Source organism: Thalassophryne amazonica, chromosome 11 (genome assembly GCF_902500255.1).
Source record: "Thalassophryne amazonica chromosome 11, fThaAma1.1, whole genome shotgun sequence".
NCBI classification, from domain to species: domain Eukaryota; kingdom Metazoa; phylum Chordata; class Actinopteri; order Batrachoidiformes; family Batrachoididae; genus Thalassophryne; species Thalassophryne amazonica.
The window spans coordinates 27,054,100-27,076,115 of record NC_047113.1 but is presented as its reverse complement, the minus strand read 5'-3'; the positions used below and the strand labels follow the sequence as shown (position 1 = coordinate 27,076,115).

General features: G+C 45.5%; 1 protein-coding gene across 1 annotated transcript in view; it reads right to left on the bottom strand.

Annotated features, from left to right (window-relative positions):
- Nucleotides 1–19,378, bottom strand: part of zgc:113229 (uncharacterized protein LOC550612 homolog) — a 28,076-nt gene extending 8,698 nt beyond the window's left edge. Inside the window, exons 1-6 of the mRNA XM_034182148.1 lie at nt 19,005–19,378; nt 17,908–18,868; nt 17,694–17,812; nt 682–1,153; nt 460–553; nt 145–332 (exon numbers count right to left, since the gene is read on the bottom strand). Coding sequence (XP_034038039.1) covers nt 145–332; nt 460–553; nt 682–1,153; nt 17,694–17,812; nt 17,908–18,834 — 1,800 coding nt within the window. The 5' untranslated portion in view covers nt 18,835–18,868; nt 19,005–19,378. The remainder of the gene's footprint in view (nt 1–144; nt 333–459; nt 554–681; nt 1,154–17,693; nt 17,813–17,907; nt 18,869–19,004) is intronic.
- Nucleotides 19,379–22,016: the final 2,638 nt, after the last annotated feature.

Here is a 22,016-nt window from a genome sequence, read left to right as displayed (position 1 = left end):
AATCTTGTGGCAAATCAACTTGCAGATGTGTGGCAGCAACCCCAAGCAAAAAAAGAAAACTAGGCAGAAGTTGCTTCAAATCGATGTCACTGCAGCAGTTATACACGCCACATGGTGGCACTGGCATACACACAGTAATCTTACCTTTTTTGACACCGTTTCCATTGAAGATGAATAATCCTGGGATATGGAGTGTTTCAGGACACTCCGAGGTGGAGGCATACAATAATTAGGATATGATGGGGAGGACGGGGGAAGTGAAGGCTTTGGGGGATCTCGTGTCTCATCAATCACACGGTTGCCCTTTGTGCTCACTGGAGAAATGGATTCCTCTATGACACAAAACAGAAATTTTGATTAAAAAAAAGAAAAACACACTCCACATGTCACCTACAAGTGAAAACATTGAACCATTTGTAACTGAAAATGTTCTTGTGCATAGTATTCAGGTGTTCTAACCATTTTCTGTCTCCATGTTCTGTGCTTCATACACTCTCTTTCTGTTCTGCTGGATTCTACTCTTCAGCACTGAATTGTCCGGGATATGTACAGGCTACAAGTAAAAGATAACAGCATGATCACCTTACAAGACCTCCAAAAGTGGAATGTCAATTCTAACATAATCTTTTGTTTATGGGTTTAGTTTTCACCATATGGAGTTGATGATGAAGTGTAACTAACCTTTTTGTAGGAACTCTTCTTTGGAGTTGTGAGATGCCTTATCCCAATGTTGTCTGGTTCTGTGACTGATTGGGTACGGCTATGTTCCATCGGCTCTGATTGGTCAGTTTCACAGTTTGCACCCTGAACTGCAGGTTTCTTTGCTTCTGAAGTTTCCATGTTGACAGGTAAGAAAGCAGCAGGTGATACTGGGGCATTAGCAAAACCTGAGAATTGTGATTTTGTGCCCCCACTGAAGCTCCACTGGTAGGTTCCATCTCCGTCTTGGTTCATATTCAGTAATGATTCACCACGATCGTGTTCCTGAGCATTAGGTGTTGTGCTGAATTGGATTGCTGTCTCCTCCGACGGCTTCTGATCGGTTGATTCATCAGATAGGGTCGGTTTTAAGAATTTAGCCCACTCTTGACCTGTGACGATCTCCTCTAATAAACTGAAGGACCCCAGGCCAAACTCAGAATCACTTATAGGTCTGTGACAAAACAAAAGATTTATTTAAAATAGACCTTGGCTAATCTTCCAGACATTTCTCTTCATAGACATTGATATAATACTTAGATGTTAATAAAGTTTTTTTAAAGGTGTGTATCAAATTTCTACTGTTTTGAGTACCTTGAGATCCATTCATACTTTCTGTCTGTATCTTTAGACAAAACACTCAGTCTGCATAGTCCCAGTTAAACCCATCTGTAAACAGGCACCAGCTATAGCCAGGCAAGTAACCTCTGGGCTGGCGTCCCATCAATGGGGAATTCTAGACTTTCATCCACTTCACATTGCAGAATTCAGAGATGAGCACCAGCACCATCATTGGACTCCAATCAGTTGTTGTGTTATGTTCTGTATTGTAAACCTTTTCGGTAGAATGGCTTAAGCAGTGAGTCACCCCTCTGAGTCTGGTCTGCTTGAGATTTCTTCCACAGTATCATCAGAGGGAGTTTTCCTTACATCTGTTGCCTGTGTGCTTGCTCTAGGGGTTGATAAGGTTAGACCTTACTTGTGTGAAGTGCCTTGAGGCAGCTTTGTTGTGATTTGGTGCTATATAAACTAAATAAACTGAAAAACTGAGCCTCAGAGCCTACAGTAGATATGATTGATTTCTTTCTTTCTTTCTTTCTTTCTTTCTTTCTTTCTTTCTTTCTTTCTTTCTTTCTTTCTTTCTTTCTTTCATGGAAATTCAGTAAGGTATATCTTCTATTATACATTCCAAATCTAAGGTGGAACTCCACTAGAGTATACTAAGGTACATTTAAATATCTAAAAAAAAAAAAAAAAAAAAAATGGTAGAGCCATTTAGGTCCCTTGTCTTGAGAACCAGGGATGGTAGGTTAAAAAGCTTTTTTATCCCATGGGAACTTTCCCTACCCACCTAAGCAGCTCAAAAATATGGACAGCATGTATTTAAGTGACATTTACACAATCTGGGTAGTAAACAGCATATACAAGAAATATAGTTACTACATAATATTATAGGAGTTAGCTCCTGAAACCAAAATGTTCATACAGGAGAAGATTGTACAACCCCTGGCAAAAATTATGGAATCACCGGCCTCGGAGGATGTTCATTCAGTTGTTCAATTTTGTAGAAAAAAAGCAGATCACAGACATGACACAAAACTAAAGTCATTTCAAATGGCAACTTTCTGGCTTTAAGAAACACTATAAGAAATCAAGAAAAAAAGATTGTGGCAGTCAGTAACGGTTACTTTTTTAGACCAAGCATAGGAAAAAAATATGGAATCACTCAATTCTGAGGAAAAATTATGGAATCACCCTGTAAATTTTCATCCCCAAAACTAACACCTGCATCATATCAGATCTGCTCGTTAGTCTGCATCTAAAAAGGAGTGAACACACCTTGGAGAGCTGTTGCACCAAGTGGACTGACATGAATCATGGCTCCAACACGAGAGATGTCAATTGAAACAAAGGAGAGGATTATCAAACTCTTAAAAGAGAGTAAATCATCACGCAATGTTGCAAAAGATGTTGGTTGTTCACAGTCAACTGTGTCTAAACTCTGGACCAAATACAAACAACATGGGAAGGTTGTTAAAGGCAAACATACTGGTAGACCAAGGAAGACATCAGAGCGTCAAGACAGAAAACTTAAAGCAATATGTCTCAAAAATCGAAAAATGTACAACAAAACAAATGAGGAACGAATGGGAAGAAACTGGAGTCAATGTCTGTGACCGAACTGTAAGAAACCGCCTAAAGGAAATGGGATTTACATACAGAAAAGCTAAACAAAAGGCATCATTAACACCTAAACAGAAAAAAACAAGGTTACAATGGGCTAAGGAAAAGCAATCGTGGACTGTGGATGACTGGATGAAAGTCATATTCAGTGATGAATCTCGAATCTGCATTGGGCAAGGTGATGATGCTGGAACTTTTGTTTGGTGCCTTTCCAATGAGATTTATAAAGATGACTGCCTGAAGAGAACATGTAAATTTCCACAGTCATTGATGATATGGGGCTGCATGTCAGGTAAAGGCACTGGGGAGATGGCTGTCATTACATCATCAATAAATGCACAAGTTTATGTTGATATTTTGGACAACTGAAAGGATGTTTGGGGATGATGAAATCATTTTTCAAGATGATAATGCATCTTGCCATAGAGCAAAAACTGCAAAAACATTGCTTGCAAAAAGACACATAGGGTCAATGTCATGGCATAGGGTCAATGTCAATGAGCAGATCTGATTTGATGCAGGTGTTAATCTGGTGGATGAAAATTTACAGGGTGATTCCATAATTTTTTCCTCAGAATTGAGTGATTCCATATTTTTTTCCTCTGCTTGGTCTAAAAAAGTAACCGTTACTGACTGTCACAATCTTTTTTTCTTGATTTCTTATAGTGTTTCTTAAAGCCAGAAAGTTGCCATTTGAAATGACTTTAGTTTTGTGTCATGTCTGTGATCTGCTTTTTTTCTACAAAATTAAACAACTGAATGAACATCCTCTGAGGCCGGTGATTCCATCATTTTTGCCAGGGGTTGTAGTATACATCTACCTTATCTGTAGATTTGTAGTAAAACTAAATATAGCTAGTAGGCTAAGCTATAAATCTTATGTTATTATAGAAACAGAAGCTATGATGTAATATGTTTTCAGTTTCTATCTAAAGTTCACCCTGCTAGCTAGGTTATGGAATGCTACTATAGGAAGACAAATTCCATACTCTACATGCTTTCTAATGGAAACCCCAAACTTAGATACTATCTATTGATATCTATTAAAGAACCCTTTAAACTGAAAAACCATTAAAAATCCACATGATGTAAAATAAAAGTGCAAATCTCGAAAGTAAGCTAACTATAGCTAGATGAGCTACCGTTAATTTAGCTGTTAACTAGCCTAGCATACCTTACTAGCCAACAAAGCCAAAATCATGTCAATGTACACTGAAGTTGAAATAAGTATGAATATAAACCTAAATTGTAGACTTTCAGCTTTCATTGAAGCTGTTTACAGTACATCACTTTTTTCGCCCCTCTTGTTTCTTGTTTGTTAAGCGATCCAAATATACTTGGACAACTGGCTGCTCGCTTGGTTCATAGCCAGGTGTTTTTACCTTATTCATCTATTTACAAATGAATAAGTATATAAAAGGTTAACTTTTATGTGAAAGGTTGTTCCTGTCAACATGAAGTCTAAAGAACTGACATCACCAGTGAAAACAAGCAAACATTAGACAAAGAAACCAAATCAAATCCGTCATAGAGTTGTGCAAAGACTAGGTGTGGCTAAACCAACTATTTGGAGCATTCTTACACAGAAAGAATGTGCTGCTAAGTGTGTGTAAGACCAAAGATGAACATGTTTGGTGGATTTTAGGATCATTTTTTCCTTGATGAAGAAAAACACATTCAAGGAACACCTTCTAAGAAACACAGGCAGGTCTTTAAATAGTGGCAAAATATCTGTAATTTTGCCTTTGTACAGCACCACCACCACAGTGCTGTAAATAAGCATGTTTGTCTGGTAGCTGTAATACAAGGGGTTCACCAACAATATCATATTAGCCATTTAGGAATTACAGCCATTTTTACACAGTCACCCCATTTTCAGAGACACGAATAACTGGACAAATTAAACATAAGAATGATTTAAAAATTAAAAGCATCCCTTTTAGAATCAGTTTTCTTCACACACAACAGGATATGAATACATTGAATACAGTGTGTTGTGTGGGCCGCTGAAGAGGAGGTACTGCTGGCCCACCACCACCAGATGACGCCCTGCTTGGAGTGCGGGCTTCAAGCACGAGAGGGCGCCGGAGCCATTGGGAGTAACAGCTGTCACTCATCCTCAGCACCAGCTGTCACTCATTCATCTCATCACCATCACCATAAAGGCCGGACTGCAACTCCACCTCCTCGCCGAGAAATCAGCTACCATTCAGGTAATTTTCTCTGCTGACTCAAAACATTGAGTAATAATCTGAACTTCTTTGCAGCCGTTTTCCTGGTGTGTCCTTATCTGTGGGATTGGCGTTTGGTGTGATCAGCGACGGCTTCGCCTCACACCCCAAACCAGATAAGTGGTGAAACAGGAGCTGCACGAGTGTGTGATTGGAGGTGGAGGTGCTCCCTCCTAACTAAACACTGACTGTGGGATTACTGAGTGTGCGAACTCACACTCATCAGGACTGTCTCTGTTTTCTGCCAGCAGTACCGGGTCTGACTGCTGAAGACAGCGGCCACCTGGGGCGCAGGGCTTGGCGGCTCCGGTGTTCTTCAGCTCCATTGGTGGTGGAAGCTGTGTGGGGATCCGGCTCTTCTCTCGCTAGGCGTCTTCTATCGTCGAGCCTGCCCACACGTCACCTGGTGTATGATTGACAGTCCACCATATTGTTATTGTCTGTACGTTGTTGTGCGATTCACAACATTAAATTGTTACTTTTGGCTTATCCATTGTCCGTTCATTAACGCCCCCTGTTGTGGGTCCGTGTCACGACACTTTCACAACAGGATTTCTCGGCCAACGTCATGGATCCCGAGGGGCGTCAACCATCGCTTGAACAGCCAATGGAAGAGCGAGGTGCACAGGCGCCAGCAGGAGGCGTGTTGGGTGAGCTGCAGCACATCTTAACCGCCTTTACCGCTCGGTTGGACTTAGTTACCGAGCAGAGCAGTGTTCTCAATCGTAGGATGGAGGCTTTCACTGCCCAGGTGGAAGCGCGTGCTCAGAGCACTGCTGCAGCACCTCCTCCTGCTGACCGTGTGCCAGAAACAGTACTGTCCCTGGTCCTTAAGGAGCACCTAGTGGCGAAGGACGAGGCGCGGGATTTAGATGGGCTTATCGACTTGGTTATACGGTTAGACAACCGATTAACGGAACACCGACGGGAGCGAGACGAGGGGCGTGGTCAGGTACAAGCCATCCCTCTTCCTCCCGGGTCCGAAAGGAAGCCGACTTCCCCACGCTCCACTGCCAGGGCTCTCCATGTGACAACAGCTCCCCCTGCTGACGTTGCTATGGAAACAAGCAGGGCCAAAAAACGATCAGATCAGAGACAAAGGAGGCTGATCCGTGGAGAGTGTTTTCTCTGCAGCTCTACCGAGCACACACAGAGAGAATGCCCCAAACGGTCAAAACAGCAGCACTCATCCTTAGAGACTGGGCTAAGGGTGGGTCACAACACCCACGTGGGGAAACCCCGACGATCTGCACGAATCCCAGTCATGATCCTGAGTGGGGATCTAACCCTTCACGCCCCAGCACTGGTGGACACGGGGTCGGAGGGGAATCTGCTGGATAACAGATGGGCAAAGGAGGTTGGGCTCCCTCTAGTGGCCTTACCGTCACCATTGTCGGTGCGGGCGCTAGATGGCACCCTTCTTCCACTAATCACACACCAGACACAGCCAGTGACGTTGGTGGTGTCTGGGAATCACAGGGAGGAGATTGTGTTTTATGTAACACCTTCTACCTCCCGAGTCATTTTGGGTTTTCCATGGGTGTTAAAACACAATTCCTGGATTGATTGGCCGTCTGGGGTTGTGGTTCAGTGGAGCGAAACCTGCCACCGGGAGTGTTTAGGATCCTCGGTTCCACCCAGTGTGACAGCTAAAGAGGAGGTTTTAGTCCCCCCCAATCTGGCGGCGGTGCCGGCCGAGTACCACGACCTTGCTGACGTCTTCAGCAAGGATCTGGCACTCACGCTGCCCCCGCACTGTCTGTACGATTGTGCCATTGATTTGATACCGGGCGCTGAGTACCCGTCCAGCAGGCTGTACAACCTCTCACGTCCAGAACGCGAATCAATGGAGACCTACATCCGGGACTCGTTAGCTGTCGGGTTGATCCGGAACTCCACCTCCCTGATGGGTGCTGGTTTCTTTTTTGTGGGCAAGAAGGACGGCGGACTTTGTCCATGCATTGATGACAGAGGGCTGAACGAGATCACAGGTCGCAACCGATACCCGTTACCTCTGTTGGATTCAGTGTTCACACCCCTGCATGGAGCCCAAATTTTCACGAAATTGGATCTTAGGAATGCTTATCATCTGGTTCGGATCCGGGAGGGAGACGAGTGGAAGACGGCATTTAACACCCCGTTAGGTCACTTTGAGTACCTGGTCATGCCGTTCGGCCTCACCAATGCGCCCGCGACGTTCCAAGCATTGGTTAATGACGTCTTGCGGGACTTCCTGCATCGGTTTGTCTTCGTATATCTAGACGATATACTCATCTTTTCTCCGGATCCTGAGACCCATGTCAAGCATGTACGTCAGGTCCTACAGCGGTTGTTGGAGAACCAGCTGTTTGTGAAGGGCGAGAAGTGTGAGTTCCACCGCACTTCTTTGTCCTTCTTGGGGTTCATAATCTCCTCCAACTCCGTCGCCCCTGATCCGGCCAAGGTTGCGGCGGTGAGAGATTGGCCCCAACCAACGAACCGTAGGAAACTACAACAGTTCCTCGGTTTTGCAAATTTCTACCGGAGGTTCATCAAGGGCTACAGTCAGGTAGTTAGCCCCCTGACAGCCCTGACCTCCACAAAAGTCCCCTTCACCTGGTCGGATCGGTGCGAAGCTGCGTTTAGGGAGTTGAAACGCCGGTTCTCGACTGCACCGGTTCTGGTGCAGCCCGATCCCAAGCGCCAGTTTGTTGTTGAAGTGGATGCCTCTGACTCAGGGATAGGAGCCGTGCTGTCCCAGAGCGGGGAGTCCGACAAGGTTCTCCATCCATGTGCCTACTTTTCCCGCAGGTTGACCCCAGCTGAACAGAACTATGACGTCGGCAATCGGGAACTTCTTGCGGTGAAGGAGGCTCTTGAGGAGTGGAGACACCTGTTGGAGGGAGCATCGGTACCATTCACGGTTTTCACGGACCATCGGAACCTGGAGTACATCCGGACCACGAAGCGTCTGAACCCCAGGCAAGCCCGCTGGTCGCTGTTCTTCGGGCGTTTTGACTTCCGGATCACCTACCGCCCCGGGACAAAGAACCAACGATCTGACACCCTGTCCCGGGTGCATGAAGAGGAGGTCAAGACCGAGCTGTCAGACCCCCCTGAAACCATCATCCCCGAGTCCACTGTCGTGGCCACCCTTACATGGGACATGGAGAAGACCGTCCGGGAGGCCCTGACACGGAGCCCGGACCTGGGGACAGGTCCGAAGGACAAACTGTACGTCCCACCAGAGGCCAGGGCTGCGGTCCTTGACTTCTGTCACGGTTCCAAGCTCTCTTGTCACCCAGGGGTGCGAAGGACCGTGGCAGTGGTCCGGCAGCGCTTCTGGTGGGCGTCTATGGAAGCCGACGTCCGGGAGTATGTCCAGGCCTGCACCACCTGTGCCAGGGGCAAAGCCGACCATCGCAAGGCCCAAGGCCTCCTCCAGCCTCTGCCTGTGCCTCGTCGCCCCTGGTCTCATATCGGCCTGGACTTTGTTACGGGCCTCCCGCCGTCCCAGGGCAACACCACCATCTTAACGATAGTGGACCGGTTCTCCAAGGCGGCCCACTTCGTGGCCCTCCCGAAGCTCCCGACGGCCCAGGAGACTGCAGACCTCCTGGTCCACCACGTTGTGCGTCTGCATGGGAATCCAGCAGACATTGTCTCAGATCGTGGTCCTCAGTTCTCCTCCCAGGTCTGGAGGAGTTTCTGCAGGGAACTGGGGGCCACCCTCAGTCTCTCGTCTGGGTACCACCCCCAGACGAACGGGCAGGCAGAGCGGACGAACCAGGAACTGGAGCAGGCCCTCCGCTGCGTGACCTCCGCGCACCCGACGGCCTGGAGTGACCATCTGGCCTGGATCGAGTACGCTCATAATAGCCAAGTTTCATCTGCCACCAGCCTCTCCCCGTTTGAGGTGTGTTTGGGGTACCAGCCCCCATTGTTATCGTTAGTGGAGGGAGAGGTCGGGGTGCCCTCGGTCCAGGCCCATCTGAGGAATTGCCGTCGGGTGTGGCGTACCGCCCGCTCTGCCCTGCTCAGAGCCCAGACGAGGGCTAAGGCCCATGCAGACCGCCGGCGTTCCCCGGCCCCTGCATACCAGCCCGGGCAGGCGGTTTGGTTATCCACAAAGGACATACCTCTGCAAACGGAATCCCAGAAGCTGAAGGACAGATTTATAGGACCCTTCACCCTTCATCGTGAAGGTCCTCAGTCCAGCCGCAGTGAAGCTGAAGCTGCCAGCTTCACTGCGGATACATCCACTATTCCATGTCTCCAGACTCAAACCCTGCCACACCTCTCCCCTCTGTGCCCCCGGACCGGCGCCGCCGCCTGCCCGGATCATCGACGGGGAGCCGGCTTGGACTGTGCGCCGACTCCTGGACGTTCGTCGAAAGGGCCGGGGGTTCCAGTATTTGGTGGACTGGGAAGGATATGGACCCGAAGAACGCTCCTGGGTGAAGAGGAGCTTCATCCTGGACCCGGCCCTCCTGGCCGAATTCTATGCCCGGCACCCGGACAAGCCTGGTCGGGCGCCAGGAGGCGCCCGTTGAGGGGGGTCCTGTTGTGTGGGCCGCTGAAGAGGAGGTACTGCTGGCCCACCACCAGATGGCGCCCTGCTTGGAGTGCGGGCTTCAAGCACGAGAGGGCGCCAGAGCCACTGGGAGTGACAGCTGTCACTCATCCTCAGCACCAGCTGTCACTCATTCATCTCATCACCATCACCATAAAGGCCGGACTGCAACTCCACCTCCTCGCCGAGAAATCAGCTACCATTCAGGTAATTTTCTCTGCTGACTCAAAACATTGAGTAATAATCTGAACTTCTTTGCAGCCGTTTTCCTGGTGTGTCCTTATCTGTGGGATTGGCGTTTGGTGTGATCAGCGACGGCTTCGCCTCACACCCCAAACCAGATAAGTGGTGAAACAGGAGCTGCACGAGTGTGTGATTGGAGGTGGAGGTGCTCCCTCCTAACTAAACACTGACTGTGGGATTACTGAGTGTGCGAACTCACACTCATCAGGACTGTCTCTGTTTTCTGCCAGCAGTACCGGGTCTGACTGCTGAAGACAGCGGCCACCTGGGGCGCAGGGCTTGGCGGCTCCGGTGTTCTTCAGCTCCGTTGGTGGTGGAAGCTGTGTGGGGATCCGGCTCTTCTCTCGCCAGGCGTCTTCTATCGTCGAGCCTGCCCACACGTCACCTGGTGTATGATTGACAGTCCACCATATTGTTATTGTCTGTACGTCGTTGTGCGATTCACAACATTAAATTGTTACTTTTGGCTTATCCATTGTCCGTTCATTAACGCCCCCTGTTGTGGGTCCGTGTCACGACACTTTCACAACACAGTGCTCTCCAAAAGTATTGGAACACTTGGTATTTCACACATTTTATTTTGTTCATACCATTTCAAATACAAAAAAAAATCTAAAATGATCGTCCTTAAACTCAAACTTAGAGCAAATCTCTACAACCTGATATAAATTAATTGAAAAAACATAAAAGCCGCAATGATGGGTTGCATAAAGTAATGGAAGGCTTTGGTATAATAAATAGTCAGTTTTTTGCCAGTTTTCTTCAGACAAGTCAGGGGATGGATACATGAACATTTCCAAGTTGTTGTGTGGGCCGCCAGAAGAGGAGGTACTGCTGGCCCACCACCAGAGGGCGCCCTGTCTGAAGTGCGGGCTTCAGGCACGAGAGGGCGCTGCTGCCCCACAAGAGCGGCCGGGGTGACAGCTGTCCCTCATCGGCTATGACAGCTGTCACCAATCATCTGCGCCTCACCCCTAATAAAAGCAGGACGACACCTCCACCACGTCGCCGAGATATCGTTCTACCAAGGAGGTAACTTTCTCAGCCTGAGTGTTACTAACGTTGTTTTCAGTAAATACATTGTTGCAGCTGTCTTCCTGAAGAACCGGCGTATGCCGCGACTGCTTCGCTCTGCATCCCGCCAGATAAGTGATTGACAGTAGCTGCACGAGTGTGGATGAGAGGTGGAGGTGGAATAACCACCATACTTGTTACGGGGTGTACACACACCCACACCTGACTGTTTTTGCTCTTCGCCAGCAGTACCAGATCCGACACGCGGAGACGGTGGCCACCTGGGGGACTCGGAACCTGGTGGCTCCAGTATTCTCCTGGTTCGGTGGTGGAGGAAATCGTGTGGTTCCGGTTCTTCTCCAGACGGACGTCTCCTATCGTCGAGCCTGCCCACACGACACCTTGTTTGATTGACTTTGTATACATTCTATAATCTGCTGTGTGTAGTTGTGGCATTCACAACAGTAAAGTGTTCAAATTTGACTTCTCCTATTGTCCGTTCATTTGCGCCCCCTGTTGTGGGTCCGTGTCACTACACTTTCACAACAAGATATCTCGGCCAGCGTCGCGCCGTCCCTCTTCCTTCCGGGTCCGAAAAAGGTCCGCCCTTCCCACGCTCCATGGCCTCTACGCTCCGTGTGGCTACAGCTCCCCCTGCTGCCGAAGCTATGGACACGAGCAGGGCCATATTCAGACCACCGAATAGACAGAGGAGGCTTCCCCGCGGGGCGTGCTTTGTCTGCGGCTCAATTGAGCATCAATTGAGAGACTGCCCCGAACGGTTAAAAGACCAACGCCCGCCCCTAGAAACTGGGCTTAGGGTGGGCCAAGACATTCACGTGGGACACACACATATTTCCACACAACTCCCAGTTACAATCCTTAGCGGGGATTTAACCCTTCAGGCCCCAGCACTGGTAGACAGGGTCAGAAGGGAATCTGCTGGACAGCAGATGGGCCAGGGAGGTAGGGCTCCCTCTGGTGGCGCTTCCTTCGCCATTGCAGGTGCGAGCACTGGATGGCACCCTACTCCCTTTAATCACACACAGGACACTACCAGTAACTCTGGTGGTGTCAGGGAATCATCGGGAGGAGATGGAGTTTTTTGTGACTCCCTCTACCTCCCGTGTGATTCTGGGGTTCCCATGGATGTTAAAACACAATACCCGGATTGATTGGCCGTCCGGGGTGGTGGTTCAGTGGAGCGAGACCTGCCATCAGGTGTGTTTAGGATCCTCGGTTCCTCCCGGTTCCCAGGCTAAGGAGCAGGTCAAAGTCCCTCCCAATCTGTCGGCGGTGCCGGTTGAGTACCACGATCTTGCTGACGTCTTCAGCAAGGATCTGGCACTCACCCTTCCCCCGCACCGTCCATACGATTGTGCCATCGATTTGATTCCAGGCGTGGAGTTCCCGTCCAGCAGGCTGTACAACCTCTCACGACCTGAGCGCGAATCGATGGAGACCTACATCCGGGACTCCTTAGCTGCCGGGCTGATCCGGAACTCCACCTCCCCGATGGGAGCAGGTTTCTTTTTTGTGGGCAAGAAAGATGGCGGTCTTCGTCCATGCATTGATTATCGGGGGCTGAACGAGATCACGGTTCGCAACCGATACCCGTTGCCTTTGTTAGATTCGGTATTCACCCCCCCTGCATGGAGCCAAAATATTCACAAAGCTGGATCTTAGAAACGCATATCACCTGGTTCGGGTCCGGAAGGGAGACGAGTGGAAGACGGCATTCAACACCCCGTTAGGTCATTTTGAGTACCTGGTCATGCCGTTCGGCCTCACTAACGCCCCCGCGACGTTCCAAGCTTTGGTAAATGACGTCTTGCGGGACTTCCTGCACCGATTCATCTTCGTATATCTGGACGATATACTCATTTTTTCTCCAGACCCTGAGACTCATGTACGGCATATACGTCAGGTCCTGCAGCGGTTGTTGGAGAACCGGCTGTTTGTGAAGGGCGAGAAGTGTGAGTTTCACCGCACCTCTTTGTCCTTCCTGGGGTTTATCATCTCCTCCAACTCCGTCGCCCCGGATCCGGCCAAGGTCGCGGCGGTGAGAGACTGGCCCCAAGCTACGAGCCGTAGGAAGCTGCAACAGTTCCTCGGCTTCGCAAATTTTTACAGGAGGTTCATTAAGGGCTATAGTCAGGTAGTTAGCCCCCTGACAGCCCTGACCTCACCAAAGATTCCCTTCACCTGGTCGGATCGGTGCGATGCCGCGTTCAGGGAGTTGAAACAGCGCTTCTCAACTGCACCCGTCTTGGAAGAAGACCTGAAAGTTCAGCTACAGTTTGCCAGAAGGTACATCTGTTTAAATCTGTCTACATGGTGAAAGAAATGCTCACTAAGATGTTGCTCACTAAGAAGATGCTCACTGGGAAAAGTGGGTGTAAGTGATGATTTGTGTTGACAAGAATCCTCATATTTTGCTTTGTGTGCATCTGATGATCCCATCAAAGCTCAGCAGAGAAGCAGAGTATACAGTAGTGTTCAGAATAATGGTAGTGCTATGTGACTAAAAAGATTAATCCAGGTTTTGAGTATATTTCCTATTGTTACATGGGAAACAAGGTACCAGTAGATTCAGTAGATTCTCACAAATCCAACAAGACCAAGCATTCATGATATGCACACTCGTAAGGCTATGAAATTGGGCTATTAGTAAAAAAAAAAGTAGAAAAGGGGGTGTTCACAATAATAGTAGTGTGGCATTCAGTCAGTGAGTTTGTCAATTTTGTGGAACAAACAGGTGTGACTCAGGTGTCCCCTATTCAAGGATGAAGCCAGCACCTGTTTAACATGCTTTTCTCTTTGAAAGCCTGAGGAAAATGGAACGTTCAAGACATTGTTCTGAAGAACAGCGTAGTTTGATTAAAAAGTTGATTGGAGAGGGGAAAACGTATATGCAGGTGCAAAAAATTATAGGCTGTTCATCTACAATGATCTCAAATGCTTTAAAATGGACAAAAAACCAGAGACGTGGAAGAAAATGGAAAACAACCATCAAAATGGATAGAAGAATAACCAGAATGGCAAAGGCTCACCCATTGATCAGCTCCAGGATGATCAAAGACAGTCTGTAATTACCTTTAAGTGCTGTGACAGTTAGAAGACGCCTGTGTGAAGCTAATTTATTTGCAAGAATCCCCCGCTAAGTCCCTCTGTTAAATAAAGACATGTGTAGAAGAGGTTACAATTTACCAAAGAACACATCAACTGGCCTAAAGAGAAATGGAGGAATATTTTGTGGACTGATGAGAGTAAAATTGTTCTTTTTGGGTTCAAGGGCCGCAGACAGTTTGTGAGATGACCCCCAAACTCTGAATTCAAGCCACAGTTCACAGTGAAGACAGTGAAGCATGGTGGTGCAAGCATCATGATATGGGCATGTTTCTCCTACTATGGTGTTGGGCCTATATATCGCATACCAGGTATCATGGATCAGTTTGGATATGTCAAAATACTTGACGAGATCATGCTGCCTTATGCTGAAGAGGACATGCCGTTGAAATGGGTGTTTCAACAAGACAATGACCCCAAGCACACTAGTAACCGAGCAAAATCTTGGTTCCAAACCAACAAAATTAATGCCTCGCAGATATGAAAAAATCATGAAAAACTGTGGTTATACAACTAAATACTAGTTTAGTGATTCACAGGATTGCTAAAAAGCAGTTTGAACATAATAGTTTTGAGTTTGTAGCATCAACAGCAGATGCTACTATTATTGTGAACACCCCCTTTTCTACTTTTTTTTTTACTAATAGCCCAATTTCATAGCCTTAAGAGTGTGCATATCATGAATGCTTGGTCTTGTTGGATTTGTGAGAATCTACTGAATCTACTGGTACCTTGTTTCCCATGTAACAATAAGAAATATACTCAAAACCTGGATTAATCTTTTTAGTCACATAGCACCACTATTATTCTGAACACTACTGTAGGTCCTGATTTATGCTTGGCTGGGGGACCAGGGTCTGTGGGTGTTTAGTCTAATATCTGTTTGTTTCGTATAGGGAACTCTGCTGGTCAACATCAAAATGCCTTTACAGATAAGGAAAAAAAATATGCTGTAACTCCTAAGTGAAAATGAGTAAATTTAATCTGTTAAGTTAGCAAAATCGATACAAACTATTTTTACATGGCTCCTGACTTACTCAAATGCAGACTTCCTATAATTTTGATAGCAGATTGACTTTCTTAGACAACACCTAAGACCAAAATGTTGACATATATTACATACCTATATTTGAAAAGGGAATTTTTTAAATTTGAAAATATATCATAAACTATATTCCCCCACCATATTCCTGCCAACACCACCTTGATCCAGATAGATAAACAGCAGAAAATGAATGAATGAATATTCCCCCACCAGGGATTGAACACTGGAAAATGGCTGGAAGAAGACAAAGTAGTTCTAATTTTGTTTGTGTACCACTATGTAGTATAGTAATTGAAATCTATTATTTTGGCCAGGTACAGCATGTTCAAGATGGGAAGTGTGCGCTTCTGGCAAATCTACAGATACCAACACCACATAACAGAGGACAGTGAAGAAATTTCAGTTGGCTGGACAGATCTGCATCCAGTTCCTGAATGTGTAATGGAGTTTGTGAACTGCTACTGCAAAAAGAATAAGTGCAGCACAGCCAAATGCAGTTGTCTGGAGAAGGAACTTCCACGCATAGACTATTGCCAGACTGTGCCAGACATAGACTGTGAAAATGTCCCAAATGATGATGTGGTCATTGATGATCTGGATGAGTCTGATGATAGTGATGATGAAAAAGGAGTTACCTTTGCTACTTTTTTGTTTTTGCAAAAACAGACATTCGAACCTTAGGTATACCAATGTTACTGGACTCTCAATACCGCCTTAATGAGCACCAGTTGTTTCATGGGTGTAAAAGATGCAATTAACCAGGCTGACTCTTTGCATTCATTAACCAATGCTGTAATATTGTAGGGTTTTTGATGTGTATTATGGTGTATTATACTGTAACACGTGCGCATAAAATTTGGAGATTAAAGTCTGTCCAAGAGTTCTTTTTATATCTCTTTTGGGAGCTTTTCCAGAAGATAGATAGATAGATAGATAGATAGATAGATAGATAGATAGATAGATAGATAGATAGATAGATAGATAGATAGATAGATAGATAGATAGATAGATAGATAGATAGATAGATAGATAGATAGATAGATGTTCTGAATATGCAGATAGAGATCGTTAATCCCCCCCAAATGTTCTGAATATGCAGATAGAGATCATTAATCCCCCCAATTAGTATCATGTTTTCTTTGATAGGTACTATGGATATGTAATTTATTGCTATGACTGAAATAAAGAAAAAAGTTGTATTTCCAAATAAATCTAAATTCTAATCTCATTTCTAGTCACGATGCTCCTCTAAAAAAGGAACTTCCTTTAAAATTTTAAAATCACATATTTTAAAATGCGGTATTGGTAACTTTTTTGATTGGGGAGTTTTTCAGTGCTAATTCTAACCATTACAGCTAATTAACTCGGGGGTTCCCACAGTTGAAGATAAGTGTGAGTGAATTGGGGTGTTTCCAAGTAGACCAAACAAGTGCTCTATGAAAATAATTTCCAAGCATAGTTACTGTTCACCCCATGGTCTAATATAGAGTTGCATTACGAAGAGCATCCAGTGTAAGACTTGTGCCAAATCCTAATGTGGATCTGTATTGGATTTGCTGTGGCAACCCTGAAGAATTGTGGTAGCCGAAAGACAAACAACTCATTATTTTGCCCAGTTACTTATGTCCTCTGAAAATGGAACTCCTGTGCATAAAAATGCCTGCGATCGCTAAACAGTTCATGTGATATTTTCACTGTTATTAGCAGGAAAATTACAGACATGATGGAGTCAGTCAGTCAGTGGGGTCTACAAAATTTCCGTTGGTAACTCCATAGAAACTATTGCATATTCAACTTTGAAATCTTGAATTCTAATAAGGGTAAGGACCAGATAACGCCTTATTTTGTGACATGTTACCATCTTTTCAAGGAATTTAAAGTTATTCTTTTATATTTTAGTTTAAATAAGAAGGCTGGCACAGTGAAACATCACTAGGCTTGTTCAGACAGGCACATCCGGATGAGTATGTGTTTTAATGCTGAAGGCAAAAGTCCCCAAGAACAAACAAGAACTGAAGATGACTGCAGTGGAAGTCTGTCAGAGCACCAGCAGCACCTGCTGATGTCTCTGGGTACCAGACCTTCACCCGTCATTGACTGTCAACATGCAACCACATATTATTAACAATATCGGCTGAACACACGGGCATGCTGGTCCAGTTCATGTTTTATCCTGTAAAAATGGCACAATTCCTTCACCATTCATCCAGCTTGCATGCAAATAACCTCAATAGGTAACCTCTCAAGAACTGGGCCATTCTCCACGTATTTCCAGACCTAACGGTGTGTGGTTCTGTTTACTGGTGTATTTTGACAATCACAAAAATAAAGTGAGTGTGACGCCGGTAGATGACACCTGCTGTCGTTGACAGGGTGTGTTTGACACATCGGATCAGAAAATTGCACAGCAAGAAACACCACAGCATAAATAATTAATCAAAAGTATGCTTGGAGACATCTCAGAAATACTTCACATTCCTCACGCGTGACTCTTACAGGCTTAAAATCGACACAACCCGGTGTATTGTCTTTTAAAGTCACACTAACTCATGTTTGTGTGTTTTTTACATTTTAGGACATTTTTCTTGCTAAATACCTGATTTCCCCATTGTTTGCAAGTTCCTCTGAAAGTCCCGATGATGCTTCACTGAGATCACGTGTGTCCAGTGAAGGCGGAGTCCTTTCCTCCATTAGCTGTTGGTTCTTAGGTGAATTCTGTGGAAGACACAAACAATTCAGACTATACACTTGTGCCAATTAAATGTATGATTTATTTTTTTTAAAGAGTAATGTGTAAGTGCACTGCTCACTTGATTTTCTGGCATATTGTTGACATCTAATTTCCCATTGTCTTCTTTTCCTTTCTTGGAAAAACTCCCAGGTCTGTCCCACCACCGCTCCTTAATTTTCTGAGTCCATCTCTTCATCTTAGTCTCAGATAATCGCTGTTTCCGTTTCCAACTGTTGTGAGTTGTTTTTTGACTAGCTGGGACAACTGTCATATTTTTGTTTTCTGCCAAAGTTCTGATGTCTCCGTTTTCGGCGTGCACTTTGTTCTCTTGGCTTCTTGTGTCTTTGGAATTGAGGGACCACCTGTGGACTCTGGGCGCAAAGGTCTGGCTGTGGTCTTGATTCTGTCCCATGGTTGTTACATTAACTTTTTCACTACAAATGTTCTTCCCCAATGAGAAATCTACAGAATTCCCTCCAAAGACAGACACACTGGTATCCTTAAAGGATTCTACAGGAAACTGCTCAGCTGTTGGTTTTGGCAATGCAGTGTTTCCCAAGATGCCATTCCCACCGTTGTCACTGTCAGTGTTGTCTTTCTGGGAGGAGAAGGAAATAACACTCCTGTTGTATTCATAGTTACGAGTTGTTTGCTGTCCTTTGCCGTTGAGACTGGATGCATCCTGGCCATCTCCAGGAGTCCTGAGCTCATCACCGGATTCCCCCTTTGTCACCTGATTCAACTTTGAGGGAATGCCGTTCCTACCAAATCCCCACCTCCTCTCTTCCTTTGATTCAAAGCCATTTTGAGGGCTTGCGGTCACTGTGTCAACTGACTTTGGGTCTGTAGTTTCTCTCTCTCCGTCTTGAAGACATGTTGATGGGGCTGTGGTGGGCACAGGTGTGTTCAGGGAGGCCTGGCTTTCTCTTGCTGGCTGGATCTTCAGCCTCTGCAGCATGGACTGGAGCAAGGCCTGATTGTCTCCGGAAGTGTGTGTCTGGAACATCTAGGCAGTGTTGTGTGTCTGCTGTATTTCAAGTCTACAAGTCGTACAAAGCTTTCACTCAGACCATATAGCACCTGATGGCTGTCAGACTGTTATGTGATACGACGGTTTAAACAAACTGGAAATCACAAAAGCAGAAACTTGTCTTTAATTTTGCTCAGTCACCTTACCATTTTGTCCAGCTTTTGTGATCAAGACTCCCATGATTTTTTTGTGTTGTCATGCCAAAATCGTATTCCGTGATCATGTGTCTGGTATTAAAAGTTCCACTTCAGATACTTCAGTGCCTTTCTCCTTAATGATCTTTAAAGGTTTGCTGCAATCTTTCTTCCTCTGGCCCAAGAACAATTCAAACCAACCTGACTTCCTCGTTGCTCAGAGATTATTTTGCTTTGACGCATTCTGTTAAAGTTTCTGTCCCTCACCAGATGTCTGCAGTTTCTATGCATAATGTATGACTGTTAGTCACACCTCTTCAGGAACCTATGTCATGAGTGATAGGAGGAGACACGGTGCACTTCAGCGTTCCACTGATCTTACACGCCAAAGCAAACCAACAAGAAAGACCAGTGAGGTGAGATAACTGTGCACTGACAGTAACGCATTTAGTCTTGCCCAGCATTGCATTGCCCTCCTGCTTGGTTCAGCCAGCTGTGACCAACGTCTAATACTTCTGCATGCAGCTGTTACATTAGTGTTAGACTGACAAATATAAAAGCTTTTCGCAAACTCTAGAGAACAGACTCGAAGATATGTGTTGTTCCTACAAAGCAGCAACTGAAAGACAAAATGGGTTAAAACCAAAAATGCTAGGACTGTTAGTGTCATGACCTTAGCTCCAGCAAAATGATAAAAAACAACAACAACAACAACAAAGAACTTTGCCTGCAAAAAGTAACCACATAGTTGTGTCCTTAGAGGCTGAAGTTTAAACTGCACTTAAGCTTCAGGTTAAACCTAGTTATTGTGTCTTGTAGAAATCAAAATACCACTGGAGGTCACCAGATGCACTCAGGTCCATAAGTATTTGGACAGTGTCCTAATTTTTGTAATGTTACTTCTGTAAGATAAGATCAACTTGGATCTTAATGAAATAGGGGAGAAGTTTCAGTCTGGTTTTAAATTAAGACACAGCACTGAAACAGCCCTTTTAAAAGTTTTTAATGACCTTCTTTTAACTGTTGATGCTGGGAATTCTGCGGTTCTTCTGTTTTTAGATTTATCTGCAGCCTTTGACACAGTGGACCACAGTGTCCTTGTGATTCGCCTCGAGACGCACATAGGTATTAAGGGTTCTGCGCTAAATTGGTTTTGGTCCTATCTTTCCAACAGACGTTTTTCTGTTAATGTGCTCTTCCTCTGTGTCTCCTCTTAAATATGGCATGCCCCAGGGCTCAATTTTAGCACCACTTCTCTTTGCTTTGTACATGATCCCTCTTGGGTCTGTTTTTAAAAAGCACAATGTCTACTTTCATTGTTTTGCACACGACATTCAGATTTACCTTCCTGTAATTTCCTGTGATACCCTGGCTGCTGTAAAAATACTACAAGACTGTCTGAATGATGTACAAGTCTGGATGAGAGGTAATTTTCTGAATCTTAATAAAAAATAAAACTGAGATTTTAGTGTTCGGGCAAAGTAACCCTCTACAAGGACAAGACAGTGCTATTGGTCCTCTGTCCACTTTTTGCCGCCCTTTTGTAAAAAATCTAGGGGTGATAGTTGACCCATTGTTCAGATTTGATAAGCACATCAGCTCTGTCATCAGGGCCAGCTTCTTTCAGCTGAGGACTCTTTCCAAAATTAAATCTTATTTTTACTCAAGTTGATTTTGAAAGAGCTATCCATGCATTTATAACATCACGTCTGGATTACTGTAATGCTTTCTACGTTGGGCTGGACCAGCGCTCCCTACAGCGCCTGCAGAGTACAGAATGCTGCAGCCCGCCTTTTGACTAAAACAAAGAAGCATGAGCACATCACCCCTGTGCTCTGCACCTTACACTGGCTCCCTGTTGGCTTTCGTGTTAAATATAAAGTTTTGCTGACTGTTTTTAAGTGTCTGCACTGTATAGGCCCAATGTATCTGAGTGAGCTCTTGCAGCCGTACACTCCATGTAGGGCTCTGAGGTCAGCTGACCAGCTTCTCCTCGCTGTTCCTAAAGCCAGGCTTAAATCTAGAGGTGATAAAGCCTTTTCTGTCGCAGCACCACGACTCTGGAACGATCTTCCGCTGACTGTCAGGTCCTCAGAGTCTGTGCGACAGTTTAAATCCAGACTGAAAACCCATCTCTTCTCCCTGGCTTTCAACACTGGCTAAGTGGTATATGAAGCACTTTGGTCAGCTGCAGCTGTGTTTTAAATGTGCTATATAAATAAATTTGAATTGAATTGAATTGAACTTTATTTATCTTGAAGGAAATGATTTCGCCAGAGTACAGAAACAGTAAACAGTGAACTTTTTAAAGAATAAGTACAACAGATTTACTCTGAATAACCGAATAACTCTGAATAGCTCTGTTATGTATTCATCCTTCAAAGGGGGGGGGGGGGGGGGGGTGGTTATACAGTCTGATTGCCACAGGTAGGAAAGCCCTCCTGTGGCAATCTGTGGTGCACCTCGGTGGTCTCAGTCTATGGCTGAAGGTGCTCTGACAAGACGTCAGTGTGGCATACAAGGAGTAGGAGGTGTTGTCCAGGATGCTGAGTAGTTTCCTCAGCATCCTCCTCTCTGACACCTCCACCACAGACTCCAGCTCAACCCCCAGGACAGAGCCAGCTCTCCTGATGAGCTTGTTGAGTACAATACAATAAAATAACAATACAATACCACAATACACAGTACAATGTGTTTAGAGTCTAAAAAATGTCGCATTAACTATACACTATACATATTATACACCGTCTCTCTGTTTTCAAAGGAAATACGTATTAGGAAAAACTAAATATGAGAAGTAAAAGTAAGTCCTATGCATGACCCAAGGCCCACTGGTGCCCTTGCTTATCCTAGGATGCTGTGCATGAAGCGGAGGACAGTCAATGACACCCCCTGGACATGACATCAGCCCATCACAGTTATTTCTACAGCCAAGGCTTGCAGTCATTTACAGATGGTTGAACTGGGACAATGTAGATAAAATATCTTCTCCAAGGACACAGACAGGTGGAGTTACCAAGAGTT